This window comes from Eucyclogobius newberryi, unplaced genomic scaffold (assembly GCF_026437365.1).
Source record: "Eucyclogobius newberryi isolate DKJ021-1_F unplaced genomic scaffold, fEucNew1.0.hap1 SCAF_13, whole genome shotgun sequence".
Lineage (NCBI taxonomy): Eukaryota > Metazoa > Chordata > Actinopteri > Gobiiformes > Gobiidae > Eucyclogobius > Eucyclogobius newberryi.
Genome location: NW_027315757.1, coordinates 6,711,271 through 6,726,369, shown reverse-complemented (window position 1 = coordinate 6,726,369; position 15,099 = coordinate 6,711,271). Strand labels below are relative to the sequence as shown.

The 15,099-nt window shown below is 42.1% G+C and overlaps 1 protein-coding gene across 3 annotated transcripts in view; it reads right to left on the bottom strand.

Annotated features, from left to right (window-relative positions):
- Positions 1–15,099, bottom strand: part of LOC140357889 (myosin-10) — a 106,238-nt gene that overhangs the window by 25,819 nt on the left and 65,320 nt on the right. For all 3 annotated transcript variants that reach the window (XM_072442437.1, XM_072442438.1, XM_072442439.1), the window contains 15 exons: positions 14,639–14,760; positions 14,133–14,202; positions 13,357–13,517; positions 13,175–13,283; positions 12,433–12,564; positions 12,144–12,350; positions 11,416–11,553; positions 10,547–10,670; positions 10,182–10,353; positions 8,110–8,322; positions 6,566–6,710; positions 1,335–1,541; positions 1,155–1,259; positions 509–661; positions 174–422 (listed from right to left, as the gene is read on the bottom strand). In XM_072442437.1, coding sequence (XP_072298538.1) covers positions 174–422; positions 509–661; positions 1,155–1,259; positions 1,335–1,541; positions 6,566–6,710; positions 8,110–8,322; positions 10,182–10,353; positions 10,547–10,670; positions 11,416–11,553; positions 12,144–12,350; positions 12,433–12,564; positions 13,175–13,283; positions 13,357–13,517; positions 14,133–14,202; positions 14,639–14,760 — 2,307 coding nt within the window. The remainder of the gene's footprint in view (positions 1–173; positions 423–508; positions 662–1,154; positions 1,260–1,334; positions 1,542–6,565; positions 6,711–8,109; positions 8,323–10,181; positions 10,354–10,546; positions 10,671–11,415; positions 11,554–12,143; positions 12,351–12,432; positions 12,565–13,174; positions 13,284–13,356; positions 13,518–14,132; positions 14,203–14,638; positions 14,761–15,099) is intronic.

Here is a 15,099-nt window from a genome sequence, read left to right as displayed (position 1 = left end):
ACTTACTATTTGGGGATGATATAAAATTAGGAACATTATGATAGAAATGACAAATATTATAAAGCCATATCACACATATCTGTTTGTTGTAACTTAAATCATTATCACAGACTTTCTCTCTTTTACCGTGAGATGAAAATGTTAAGCCATCTCGTCCTGCCCTAGTGCTGTACCTGGTCAAACTTCTTCTGCTTCTTCTCCAGGTTGGACACGATCTGTCTCTGGTGGTCCAGGTCCACAGTTATGTCCTCTAGCTCTTGCTGCAGGCGGGTCTTAGTTTTCTCCATCTTTTCAAAGGCCATGGTCTTCTCCTCCAGGCGCAGGTTGGACATCTCCAGATCCTTCTGCAGCTTCTTCTTGCACTCTTCCAAAGCCTCGATAGTTCCTACGTCATCCTCCAGTTTCTTCTTGCTCTCACACAGCTAAAAGACAGGACAAATGACAACAGTGATGGAAAACTGAATTTTCAAGCCAACCCCATTTAAAGCAGGACTGTTAGTGTGTTTACCTGAGCCTGCAGTGAGATCATCTGCTTCTCCAGGTTCTTGCGAGCTTCCTCGTCTTCCTCCTGCTGCTCCTGCAGAGCGTTCTTCTCCTCCTCCAGCTGACGCAGGCGACTGCTCAGGTTCAGCTTCTGACGGGTCTCCTCCTGGAGCAGCTCCTGCACAGACACCGTTAAAAACAGTCTGAGAAGGTCCTCACTGTCAAGGTTTACAATTACTCACATACTTTGTCTTGACTATCTTTATAAAAAATCAGTTGTTTATTCAGTAGTTTTATTGATACTTTGCAGTGGACACAATTAGCAAACACAACCAGACACATTAGCAAACACAACCAGATACATAAGAAATTTTCAGGAGCTTGTGATCAATTCGAGCGTTCATGGTTTTGTTTGATTTTCGACAAAAGGTGAATGGGACTAACTGAAAAACAGTTGACAACAAAGCTCATATTAAAAAACAAAACAAAAAACAACTTGTTGTAGCCTATTGCAAGATACATTGTTTTTCTGATCATATCAGCACAAAATGGTAATTAAATATTTTATACAAGCAATAGTTTTAACCCTTTAAATTGAGTAATACAATTTTCAAGTGACAGTACACAGACTCCCCTCCCCCCTGTTCTCACTGACACTTGTGTCCCATTACCTGAGTGTCCTGCAGCTGACCCTCCAGCCCAGCCACGTCCTTGGCTGTCTTAATCCCGTTCCTCTCTGCGTCCTCCAGCAGGGCCGACACATTGTCCAACTCCGTCTGCAACAAGAAGACTCATTCATTCTTATTCAGTGAGTAAGAATGACTTAATCTAAGAAGTCTAAAGTGTCTTACCTGTAGTTTGTGGTTCTTTTCAGCCAGCTCACCCCTGGCCCGCTCTCCCTCTGCAGCTCGGGCCGTCGCCTCTTGCAGTTGTCCCTCCAGCTTCTTCCTCTTGTGCTCAGACTCTCCTTTGGCCTGCTGCAGACTCTTCACCTCCACACACAGCTCCTTGTTGGCGCTCTCCTGGCTCTGCTTGGTCTTCTCCAGGTTGGCCTTGAACTGTAACCAAATCCGAATAGACATGATTGTAACAAATGTATTGGGAAAAACTACTTTTTTAATCCTTTGCATCCACAGATTTATATGGGATGTTGTAACTTGTAGGATATGCAGATGACCTCTTCATGTTGCCATGGTGACAGGAATACGGGCTGAGGTGTTATCACTAACAAACCCCTGTGTGGAGATTTATGCCGTCTCTGCAGGAGCAGAGAACGTGAGCGAATGAACAGAGAGCGCTTTGAACGTTGGAAATAACTTTGTCCATCTAATGAATTATTTTGGGTTAAAATGAACAAAGAGAGTCATTTTCTCTCGAAGACAAAAGCTAAAACGCTATGCGGTTTTAGTGGTATTAGTAAACAACCATCTGGTTACAAACTTTGTCCACAAGTGAATTTACTGTACATAACATTATTGTGTTCTGCATAGTCATTTAACTGTTTTATAACTTGTTTTGTGGATAATTTTACCTTTGTAACTATGTGGCCTAAAGTTAAAGCCAAACAAAGGGCTGCATTCTTCCAGACCTCCTCCCCTTATCAAGCTCTTATTCAGCGTGCGGCGCCAAAAACCCCCACAAAGGAAAAGTCAGAGAGGGACAAAGAACAGTTCCTTTTCAGTTTCCATCTGAGCTCCAGCGGAGTTCCACCAGGAAGGTCCATGAGACCGAACCTTGGGAGATGAGGGCTCATCTCTGGCCTAGCGATGCTAAGCTATGCTAAGCTGAGCTACGGGACAAAGACATTCCAGAGCCAGAAGCTAACTTTCTCTCCCAGAACTAAGAATTCTGTGCCCGTCTTTAAACGTGATTGAGACTGCATCATGCACAATCAAGCAAAGGACCTTTTAGCAACTTTTCAAGTCCACAACAGCCTTTTCAGACCAGCCTCATCGGTGAATCAGTGCAACGGCCCTTTTTCTGAGGAACGCCTCAGAGCCAAGGAGATCTCCAGAGCAGGCCTGCTGCCAGGCCAGCGTGTGGATCGTATGCAGTGTGACCCCTAAGTGAAGCCTGGAGGCGACACGGACACACAGGCCCTCGGACTCGACACAGGCCCATCTCCTCACAGCTTCTGGTTCTGTTCGTATAAATGCACTTCACAGCTGGCTGATAATATTTATCTTAGAATTTAAGTCACCAGAAAAGAGAACCCATATCTCAGTTTTCTCATCCTGAATTCCTCACAGATCAGGTGGTTCTCGTTGCCGACGAACCTCGGACGGAATGGGGCAAAACGTTCTGAGCTACACCATTTCACGCAGCATTTAGCATTTTATTTCACACATTATGAACGCTAATCGGTGCAGCTTCACCTCTTCTCCTTCCTCCAGCAGTATTACGCCGTGAGATTCAGGATCAGAATCAGAATCAGAAAAGGTTTATTGCCAATGTAAAACAATAAACAATGATAAAACAACCTGTACAAGTCAAAAAGAAAAACTATTTAAATCTGCTATAGGAAAAGAATAAAAATAGGCTTATGTTCACAAAATGTACAGCTCAGAAAGTGAACAGTGCAGTGATTTTTTAAAATATGGTTAAAGTAACAGTGTGAGACCAACGGCAGAGGGAAGGAAACTGTTCTTGTGGCGGGAGGACCCGAATGGACCTCCCTCCTGTAGACAGACTCATCCCCATCCGAGATGAGCTCGATGAGGGTGGCGTCGTCCGTAAACTTGATCAGGTTTACGGAGTCATGGCTGGAGGTGCAGCAGTTTGTGTTCAGGGAGAAGAGCAGTGGAGAAAGTACACAGCCCTGTGCTGATAGTGTCTGAGACATTCTTCCCCAGTCGCAGAAGCCGCACGCACTGCCTCCGATCCGTCAGGAAGTCAGTGATCCAAGGCACACAGGTGGAGTCAGGCACGTTGAGCTGGGAGAGCTTGTCCTGGAGCAGAGCGGGGAGGATGGTGTTGAATGCAGAGCTGAAGTCAACAAACATGATCCTGGCATAGGTTCCCGGGGGTCCAGATGCTGCAGGGTGAAGTGTAGTGCCAGATTGATGGCGTCGTCCACAGACCTGTCGGCTCTGTAGGCGAACTGCAGGGGGTCCGGCAGGGGGGAGGTGAAGGCCAAGACCAGGCGACTATCGACACCCTCGGTCACCTGCGGAAGGGAGGGGGGCTCTGGGCTTGTAATTGGTGAGAAGCCGGAGCCCACTCCACACAGAGGCGGGGTTGTTGTTGGAGAACTGCTGCTTCAGGGAACCCCGTCCCTCCCGAGGGGGAAGAGTTGCAGTCCGACCCGCTAGCCATGTTAGCCTAGTTAGCTTGCGAGAAGGGCCGTTTTTTAATGGGGCCGTGGGTTGGCAGCGTTGTTCGTTTTGGTCTTGTAGTTTTACCAGGCTTGTGTTTTCCTAGTCCAATCATTTCTTGTTCGTCTTTTCAGGGATTATGAAGGTCAACATATATTTTAATGCTAGTTTCTGCATCAGGGAGCGCGCAAGCACACAGCCAAAACAGTGTCCAAAACCGGAAGTACCCAAATATACATTTTATTTACTTGCCTTAAATTCACAAATTTATATTCAAAACATGTTCTTAAAGATGCACTATAACTGTTTTGGTGGAGGGCACACGACCTTTTTATCTTCATGATCTTTGTTAACAAGGGTGTAGTGTTTGTATGTAAATATAGTGTTTGGTTTGTTCATAATTTAGTTAATCACTCTGGTTTAGTTATTAGGTTATTCCTAGTGGTAGTCTTTATATTTCTATTTACTATTTAGTAACCTGATCTCCAGCGATAGTTCAGCCAATCACGTCTTCTCACTTTCAACCAATCACAGTTTTGCACCTGACGGGACTTCTGTGTGTTTTAGCAAAGTTAGTAATTTTCCCTTTCGTCTGGCACGGTCGCCTCCGTCTGCTCCCCGCTCCGTCTGCTCCCCGCTCCTCGTGTGCTCTTCTTGTGGGTTTGGGCCTTGAGAATGTGAGTTATTCCTCCTAATGCTTCGTCTCTGTCTGTTTTAACCGTGTTATTATTAGTCATTACTCGTAGTTAGTTTGTCCCATTAATCTGGCTCCATCTCGGCAGCGTAATCCGCGCCGACGATGCGTTCACGGACCATAGGCCAGTATCACTCGCAGCACGCTGGCGCTAGTGCTGATGCGTTCAAGGACGCTCGGAATTTCTAGCTTTTGGCGAGAATATGGCTGGAAATCATTGCTCTGTTGTGTCGGTGTAATCCCTCATTCGTCCAGGCGTGTTCCATAGTAGAAAAAGCTTCAGTTGTAGTCATCTGGACTCAGTTTGAAAAAGTAGACGTTTCGACTCTCATCCAAGAGTCATTGTCAATAACAGAATTTAGGTCGAGAACTCCGATATTAATACTGTTCTGTGGTAAGACCCGCCCATTGGGAGGAGCCTTCCTGAAGTAGAAAGAGTTGTTGGTTTCAACAGAAACTCCCCCCTTGTATCTACCGAGCTAACCTATTCAGAATCTTAATGGGCTGTTAAAACCTCTTTGTCTTAGTGAGACCCTGGCTCAACCACCCTGAGTACCTGATTAGCATTTGAATGCCCTGGTCCTTTACCTTTCCTTGGGCTCTCAACAGAGTGAAGAGAACCAAGAAGCAGGACAAAAGGGAAACTGAACAGAGAAGGAAGGGTGTTTCTATCCCTTATGTGTCTGGCCTGTCGGAAAAACTGCAGAGAATTTTTAGACAACACGAAGTCCCTGTTTATTTTAAACCAGGAAACACTTTAAGACAAAAACTGGTTCACCCAAAGGACAAATTGCCGACTCAAAAACAGAGCAATGTAGTTTATTCGATCCAATGCAGTGAAGAAAGCTGTAAAGAACGTTACATAGGTGAGACGAAACAGCCTCTACACAAGAGGCTCTATCAGCACAGAAGAAATACAAGTTCAGGACCTCAGAGTGCCGTGCATCTCCATCTTGAAGCCTCTAATCACTCGTTTGAAGACGGTGAGGTGAAGGTTTTAAGCAGGGAGAAAAGATGGTTTGAAAGAGGAGTCAAGGAAGCTATTTTTGTTAAAAAAGAAAGACCTTCTTTAAACAGAAATGGAGGGCTTAGGTTTAATCTTCCTGTTATTTATAATGGGATACTGAACCCCTGGAAAGGTAGAGGACCAGGGAATTCAAATGCTAATCAGGTACTCAGGGTGGTTGAGCCAGGGTCTCACTAAGACAAAGAGGTTTTAACAGCCCATTAAGATTCTGAATAGGCTAGCTCGGTAGATACAAGGGGGGAGTTTCTGTTGAAACCAACAACTCTTTCTACTTCAGGAAGGCTCCTCCCAATGGGTGGGTCTTACCACAGAACAGTATTAATATCGGAGTTCTCGACCTAAATTCTGTTATTGACAATGACTCTTGGAAGAGAGTCGAAACGTCTACTTTTTCAAACTGAGTCCAGATGACTACAACTGAAGCTTTTTCTACTATTGCTCTGTTGTGTTGTTGTGAATGTTGCTACTTGAATACTGTTTCTGTCTCATTTGAACTTCCTTTAATGTAGCTAACTATTCACACATTTACTGTTTATATATTCTATGTTTATCTGCCCATATTCATTGCATTATTGTGTTTGTTAATATCCATTATTCACTGCACTTTACTTCTGTATTGTAGAAACTGAAACCAAAACAATCAAAACCATCAAACCATCAACAACTCCTTTATACACCCACAAGTATTCAATAAAGAGTCTGTCTTTGTTCTGGCCGGACAACCTGGGAAGATTGGGGAAAATATATTCAGGAATTATACAGTCCTTTCAGAGGTCGCAAGATTGGGTCTCCTTCTCAACGCCTCATTTACAATCGTATTACTTTGTCTCAAATGTACCACAGTATTGCAGTATAGTTAGACGTATCTTCCAGGTAAAGCAATAACCTCTCCATCGACACAAGCAGGTGATGTACCTTCCACCAGAAAAATAGATAATGCACCTTTAATATTACGTACAATTAGTGTGAAGTTGATAAACAGGAAAATAAGCTACAATTATTTTGGGCCATAATCTCATATGTAAAATGTGACAACTGTGACAATACCCTCTTGGCCTGCTCCAGTTGTTCCGACAGTTCCTCCAGAGCAGCAGCGTGTCTCTGTCTCATGTCTTGGATTTGGGACTCGTGGGTTTTGGTCTCATCATCAATGGCCTTCTTCAGCTCAGTCACTTCCTGTTCACGTTTTGTCCTACAAGAGAAATGACTCGAGATCATTTAGTCTAACTATATGTTCTATAGTTTATTTGACCCATCTGTCAATGCACCCAGGGTGAAATCTGTCAGAAATCTGTCATCATTGATTAATTATTGAATCTTATTTTTTCTACATTCTTCAATAAGCAGTGGTGTAGCTACTCAAAAGGCGAGACAGGCAACTGCTTGGGGCCCCTTGATCACTTTAGTTTTATACTTTGACCATAATAGGTGGACGACATCAGTGAGCCCAATTTCTTTGACACACTGTCCTATGTGATGGGCTCAGAAAATTCAATAACTAACTGTGGCATAGGGATGAAATGATATGTAACAGTATATGTCTAACATGTTACTATTCCTCATTTTTGTGACCAGCGTTACAAAACTAATAGACAAAAACCACCAGATAAAAAGTTATTTACAGTTAGGTCTATTTTTTTGGACTGTATTTTGCTTCTAAAATTGTCACAATTATTATTTTTTGGTTCTCAGCGTTCAGGACCTCTCGCCTCATAACAAAACGGTCCTGGAATAGATTCCCAGGTGGCGCAGGGTCTTTCTGTGTGGAGTTTGTATATTCTCCCCCGGTCTGTGACCACTAAAAACATGTACAATAGGCTCCGCCTACATCTCAAGCTTCATCTCAGTGGGCCTATCCTGGTTAAAGGCAATAGATAATCAGAGAAGAGGGGGCGGAGTCTGTCTGGAAAGCTTTTGTGATGTTTCACTTGGGGCCCTTGCAATGCCACTGTTGACAGGATATCAAAATGGTTGTTGGGTATTTATGCACACCTTATTTGTCATTTTGAATATTTGTCATGGACAATATTTAAAAAGGTAATTTGTAATTATTTGTATATCAATTAGTGGTAACACTTAAATTTGTTTAAAGGCATAATAAGGGCATAATAAATACGTATCTGATAGTTTTTATAAAGTACTTACACTTATTCAGCACTAACTATTTTCTTTCATTACATTTGCAGTACATTAGCATCATAAGCAATAGATGCTTTTGTGCAAACACTAACATCTTAATAAACATTAATAAGTGTTTCATAAATACAAACTAATAGCTGAATAACCACAAACTCGCACAGCATTTCAAATTTTGTTAACTATTAATGAGTGGTCCCTTAACTACAGATATTGTTTTTGCTTGTGCTCGTGACATCAATATCAAAAGATGAGTAGAGGGGTGACGATTATCGGTTGGGACTATACATCGTGCTGATAATTGCACTTTTAAGCGTATTGGGTATCGGCGCGTTGGAGCTTATCTGCCATCGGTTGCACTGGATTTATGAAAAAACCTTGGTCAATTTCTAATGATGAGCTCTAGTTTACAGTTGTGTAGTACTCCAGACAGGTATGATCCGTGAGTGCAGTACCTGAGCTCCTGCTGTGCTGCGGTCGTATCCAGCGTATCCTCCAGCTCAGTCTTCAGTGCCTCCAGCTCCTCGCTCAGGTCTCTCTTCAGCTTCTCTGCCTTGCCCCGGGCCTGTCTCTCCGTTTCCAGGTCCTCCTGAAGCTCCGACAGCTGGGACTGGAGCTCCCTCACCTGCTTCAGAGCGTTGTTCTTGTGGCTCACCTCCTCCTCACCTCTGCAACACACATAGCAGCTCAGAACGCCTGAAACACTATCTACTTTCAGGCAGCTGCAACACCCTGCCCCTGGTCCACCATATGGAAGACTATTTTTTATGGCAAAATGTCTATGTTTTCTTTTATTATTGCAGTGTTATTTTGATCTGTGAAATGTGCTCTATTAAAAAAAGTCTTGCTTACTTATGATTGATTATGATGTAACTTATAGAATCAAATAATGTATTATTTAATCTGCCAGTAGAAAAGAGTTTATGTAATTGTCAAACCATGGCGTAGAGCAGGGGTGGGCAAACTACAGCCCGCGGGCCACATGTGGTCCGTTTGTCTTTATAATCCGGCCCGCCAAACATGTCAAGTAATATTACATTTTTTTTAAAAATAAATAAATAAAAAATCTTTTTTTTTTCTTTTTTTGCCCTCAGGCATCTGTCTGCACTTGTGTCCTGTCTATTAAATAATAGATTCAATAGCCTATATTTGACAGAAAAGTGATATTTTATTTGAAATTTAATTTTCTAGATATTATTTTTTTTCCTCCGCTACCATTGCCTGGATTCCCTGGATTCGAATATGGCCCTCGGAGGAAAATAATTGCCCACCCCAGGTGTAGAGGTACAGAAATGTTGCTTTCCAGCGCTTATGTTTCCCACTAGAGGGCAGCACTAGTTCACAGCAACTGATCTTTTAATTACATTATGGATTATAATGGTGGTTGAAAAATATATTCAGTAATAGTAGTATTTGATGGACAGTATTGGATGTAATCAAATTTGGCAGTCTTTTTTTTGGTTTGCTTCTGAAAACTAGTATTGCATCTGTGAGTATTATTTATGACCACACATAACAGTTTGACAGTCTTCACCATCACGTGCTTGTATTGCGGTGTCCTGACCAGTTGTCCAGTTCCTGTTCTTGGCTCCGTCTGGTGAATGCACCATCTGCCGCAGGTGTGACTGTGACTCAGAGCTTCTGCGATGTGTCACTTACCTCACTCTGACTCACTGCACACAGGCCACACTGAGCCCAGGCACATGCTGCTTTCAAGTGCAAGTGTGAATATTTGTAAGGTTCAGAACAGTAGAAACAACTGGCTGCACAGCAATATTTGAGCGCTTGTTTCAACTAGTTTAACGCTGTGTGTTGCTCCGGAAGAAATGCTAATGAGATGCGCATATTTTAAATTAGTTAACAGCTTTAAAACGTTAATGAACTGTTTACTGGGTCTATTAGAGGTCAAAGTTCAAAATGCAGATAATATTGTGAATGCTGTTTTGAAGCTATGCAAAATCTGAATATCGAGTATATTGTTTATAATGAAAAATGCTACAAAACAGCTGATTAAAAATAAAAAATATATATAATAGGGGTATAAGGGGATAGTTTCTGCACTTTAGAAATTCATTTGACAAACATTACACAGTCGTCTAATAATTAAACCTTAATTAATATGCTTTTCTGTTGGATATTACATAATGTTACATGACCATAGTTATATATAATTACACATTGTGCTAATCATTTTTGTCATCATTGCCCATCCCCAAGTTATGTTATCGTGAAACAGAACTGACAAAAGGGGGTTGTGGTTTTCTTGGGCCTGATCCTGTCAAAAATTGCAAACAACTTTCCTAAAAAAGAAGTCGCTATAAAGAAGCATCATTTTAAACATTAACTGCAAAACTAGTAACTTGTAGAGGTCTAAACTACAGGATGAGCAGGTTATCTATCACTTACGCCCATTACTGCCAGCAATTTGCTAAGTTTAAGCATTTAAATATGACAGATGATGTCATATTTAAATGCTTCATCTTCCCGTCCTTCTCCAGTCCTCTGCTAGCTCAGTGGCTTCACATACCTGGCGTGGATCATCTGCTGCTCCTCCTCCTTCTTGCCCAGCTGTCCTTTGAGCTCGTCTATCTGGGTCTGGAGCTCTCCGATCTGGTCCTGGAAGTCCGAGGTCTCTCCATCCAGTTTCCTCTTGGCCTTCTCCAGCTCCTGTCGAGTCTTCTCCTCCTTTTTCAGACGCTCTACGTACATGAACATGAACATGATCAAGCCTTGGTAATGCATAATATTTTGTTTCCAGGTAATAAAATAAATGTATTAACTTGATACAGCAGCACAAATATATAATTTACATCCAAATGTCTTGTGATAAAGACATAATACATTGTTGAAAGCTGTTGAAGCAGTTGCTAGTATTTGGCTGTTAAAAGTTACCTTCGAGCTCTGCCATCATCATCTCCTGCTTGTTGCGGGCCTTCCCCAGGTTCTTGGCCTTGTCCTCCTCTTCTGTCAACATGGACGTCACTTCATTGATGCGATCCTCCAGAAGCTTCTTTTCCTAAACACCAGTAAATGACATTTGAGCAAGAATACGATCTGTGGACGTCTCACACACCTACAACGAGAAGGTTCTTATGAATGGTTCTGTTAATAGCGTGCTCAGGTACTGGCTCTGTCACCCAAACATAACACATGTTTACTTCATAAATAAAATCGAAATCATACCTGAATTATACATTTTAATCATAAGACCGACCTCAGTTATTTACAAAAAGACGTTTAATGTTTCCAAGTTTGTTTTTCGCTGTGAGACGTGGCTAAAGCTAGAGTAAACAACTTCCTCCTTTCTCCTCAACTTTTTCTGCATTGATTCACTTCTCTGCAAAGCCTCAACACAGTGTTTAATGTATCTTTGTCATGGGGTTTGATAATGTTATATATATTGTGCATTAGAACTATATTTTGAAATAAACAGGAAACAGCTGATGCTAACGTGTGCTAGCTTTGTTTTGATGGGCTTATCACAAGATCAAGTTAGGGTTTGGTGAAAGATGATTATTTCCTCTTTATATCTGTTTTTCTCTCATCTTGTTCTTACCTCAGTCTGCGTTCTCTCTTGTCCAATCATCTTGCTTAAAAGCGAGCCAAAAGAGAGCCAGATCACTTTGGAAGCTAAACCTCTCATGGCCAATTTTGGATCACTTAAATGGGCCGGTTCACTTTTGGACCATACAGATCCGCTCCAAAGCAAACCAGTCAAAACGTGGCTTAAGACTTATTCGATCAGATTCCATGTCGCTAACCTTGATGAATTTGGAGTTCTGGTCCTCCAGCAGCAGGATGTCCTCCTCAAACTTCTTCATTTTGGCCTCGGTTGTGACTTTCTCCAGCTGTAGCTTCTGCCTGGCTCCCTCCTCCTCGTCTAACTGCTCCTCCAGGTCCTACATACACAACCACATACAGTAAAGTTCAATGACGTTTTGTTTTTACATCAACCACCACAGATATCACATTAATGCTATACAAATAATAAAAGTGTCTGCTTTTACAAAAGTATAACAAGTAATTATTGTCCTTTTGCTATTTGCCATGTTTCTGCGCATCTGTCGTTCCATCTGCTCCTGTTGCTCTGTTTTATTGGCTGTTGCAGTAGCTGTGATGTTTTATGGTTACGATACAACACTTCAAGTTAGAGTAACTCAGGAGTCGCACAGACACCACACACAAGAGGTGCACAGCAGCTTTAGATTGCTGCAAAGTCAGGTCATGCCTCCTTGAAGACGAGGAGAAATCAGGGAAAAGATCATGTAGTGTGTTCAGGGCTCCAGAGAATATGTGCCTACACTCCAGAAACGTTCTTTTTGTCTTCTAAAATATAATAAGTTAGAAGATTTAATTACCTTGTTTACGTGTTTTGACTGCTAAAAGCAAAAATGTCAACAAGGTAATTACATCGCGTACAACTTATTGTTTTTGAAAATAACCTAGGTTTTTTTGGAGTAAAAAACATCCTCCCTGGTCCCTCACAGACCTGGATGTGCGTCTGCATCTTTTTCTTCTCGTTCTGCAGGCCCTGGCTCCTCTCCTCCTCCTCCTCCAGTCTGGACTCCAGGTCGTGAAGGATCTCCTCCAGCTCCTGCTTCTTGATGGACAATCGCGATCTCATCTCCTCTGCCTCTGCGAACAGCTCTGTCTCTGCCTGGAGCTGCTCAGCCAGGATGTTCTTCTCCTCCACCAGCTGCACACACGCACACACGCAAACACACACACACGTTAGTTTGCATTGGGTCTGAGATAGACGAGGCAGAAGACAGACAGACCTGCTGGTGCTTCTGCTCCATTTCCACAAGCTCTCCTTCCACTTTGGTCTGCTTCTCCTTGACTTTGACCAGCTCCTCGTCTTTGGCCTGCATCTCCTCCTCCTGCCGGGTCACCTGCAGCAGGGGCTTCACCTGGAACACACAGTGATAAAGTTAGCGGTTCATTGTACTTTTTTGGGGGTTGATTTTTAAGCTGGTACTTATTATGTAATTGAGCATAATTCTAGCTATGCAATTGTAATTAGTTACATTTAAAATCATAGTGGGTACTGAATAGTTGCAAGTCGCCCTAAAGCATGGACACCTACAGTCACAAACACCACAACATTGCTTGCTCTGATTGGACAGAGTTCAGAGAATATGTCAATAAGCATTCTGAGTAGTATTTTTCATGTGTACTTTAGTACTCTTTCCACCACTGTGGATTAGTTTGTTGCTTCTCAAACATACTCAGTGTGGGAAAGCGTCTATATTTCTGTAGCTACAGCTGTCTGGGGGCAACAGAAGAGGCTGCTGATCTATGCCAATTCAACTATGCATTTAAAGTATCTTGCCCAAGGACACCCCAACATCATCAAAGGTCAGTAGCAGTATCAGTTTTGCAAACGCCCCCTCAGGGCACAAAAGGTGTCAGTGCTTGGTTATAGCTTTGGAACAATTGTGTAACATTTTACTATTTAATGTCGGTGACTTGCTCTGCTTCACAGCTGAGGTGGAGGACGTGGAGAACACTTAGCTGTACCTTAGTGAAGAGTCTCCACCACTGCCAGTGGCGCAGTTTCAGGTAGGCCGCACAGTTCCTCTGGAGAACTTTGAGTGCACTCAGCTGCTGCTGCTTCTTGGCAAACGACCTGAAGAACACACAAATCATGACCCGGCAGTTCGCACTAACACACTGTTCAAATGGGACTGTGGTAGTCGTACTTGCGGGCCAGGTATCCCCGACACGCTGCCTGGAAGTAAATGATGATGTCAGTGATCTTGAGGTCCCTCTCCTCCTCCAGGTGAGCCAAGACTCCAGCTCTGAAGAAAATCTTACTCTGACCGATGCGGAACAGGTTACAGTCCAGTTCCAGAGCTCGGATCTACAACACCAGGGAACAGGGGCTTTTTCATAGGGGAACAAGGGTATCAATGTATTATTAACATATTAAATAGCAAACGACTAGACCAGGGTTGAAAAAAAAAAAAAAAAAAAAGCGTTCATTATATTATGAAGATAATGTTTTTGACCTTAAATGTTGGAGAGATAACTCCGACTGTAAGGTGCTAGTTCTGGGTTTGTAGAAGTCACTGCTCGGGAGTGCCTGCCAGAGCACTACTTAAGGCCAGGAAGGATGATCGGAAAGGACGAGAAGATACGACGCACTTTTGGTAGCTTTATTTTAAAGAGTAAAGAGAAAGAGTAAAGGGTGGAATGCAGGGATGTCATAAGACACCCTGTGGTGCCGGAGCGCCTCTAGTGGTCACCCCATGAACTACAAGAGCATAGGAGCACAGGGGCCACAGGGCCTTTTTAACTCACTGAATTACAAGGGGGGAAAAAAACTTTTTCCAAAATAAAACAAAAATTAAATCCAAATTTAAAATTCAGACTGATTCAGCTAATTGTTTTAGCAATATAAAAGGGTAAAATCTTGTGTAAAGTCATGTGTAAGTTGGAGAGCCTTGCAGCGCTAGTGAGTACAGAAGTGACCTACCATCCTCTCACAGGCCTGTTTTCCATCCATGAAGCCTTTGGGAATGGCATTGGGAGTAAGAATCTCATATCTGCAGCACACACAGAAATAAACATGTTTGAATAATAGGGCCTGTTACAATAATAACGTTATCATCTCTTCGTCCAATACATTCAATAAAAATAAACATTCCATATGGGGGAACATTAATTTGGGACATTTACGTAAAATACTGCTCATTTTATCATCAACTTATAGACTTTTGCCTATTAAAATTTCAACAGGAATTGTTTCATATTTAATTTATATTTTTTACAGGAAAGAGATGTCAGGATTATTAAGTGAATCACTATAATCATAACATAAACAAATGTCTAATGTGACATGTCTTAATGACCATATGTTCATTATTCATTAAAATAATTAACAATAAATGACTATATATGATGCTTTATTGTAATTCATTTGTGTACACACTTGTAGTGACTATAACGTTTGGACAGTTGAAATACATTTGAGCGCTTCACCTCTGTCTGAACTCCTGGAAGACGATGCGGTTGGGAAAGCCCTGTCTGCAGATGCGAATGCCCTCCAACACTCCATTACATCGGAGCTGGTCCAGAACCAGGTGAGGGTCCAGTTTTCCAGCCTATCGGAACAAACACAAAAATAAGGTTAAAGTTAGACAACATAAGATGAGACACATAGATGTAATAAAATGTAATCCATCCGAGAAGTACCAGCACTTTTACTTGAGTAAAGGTTTTAGTCACTCTTGACCAGTGTGAGTACCGGTAAGTCTAGTCAGTAACGGCTGACTAGATCCCGGTAATAATTTTTTATATGATGTCAATCAAACAGAAATGGGTTCAAACATCTTTAAACTTACAGTATTAGTTGAGGTTTAATTATCAGACAAATGTGAAATTGATCACAAAAGTGCATAAATATCACTATATGCCTTTAATTGAAAGTTTACAACCTTTTT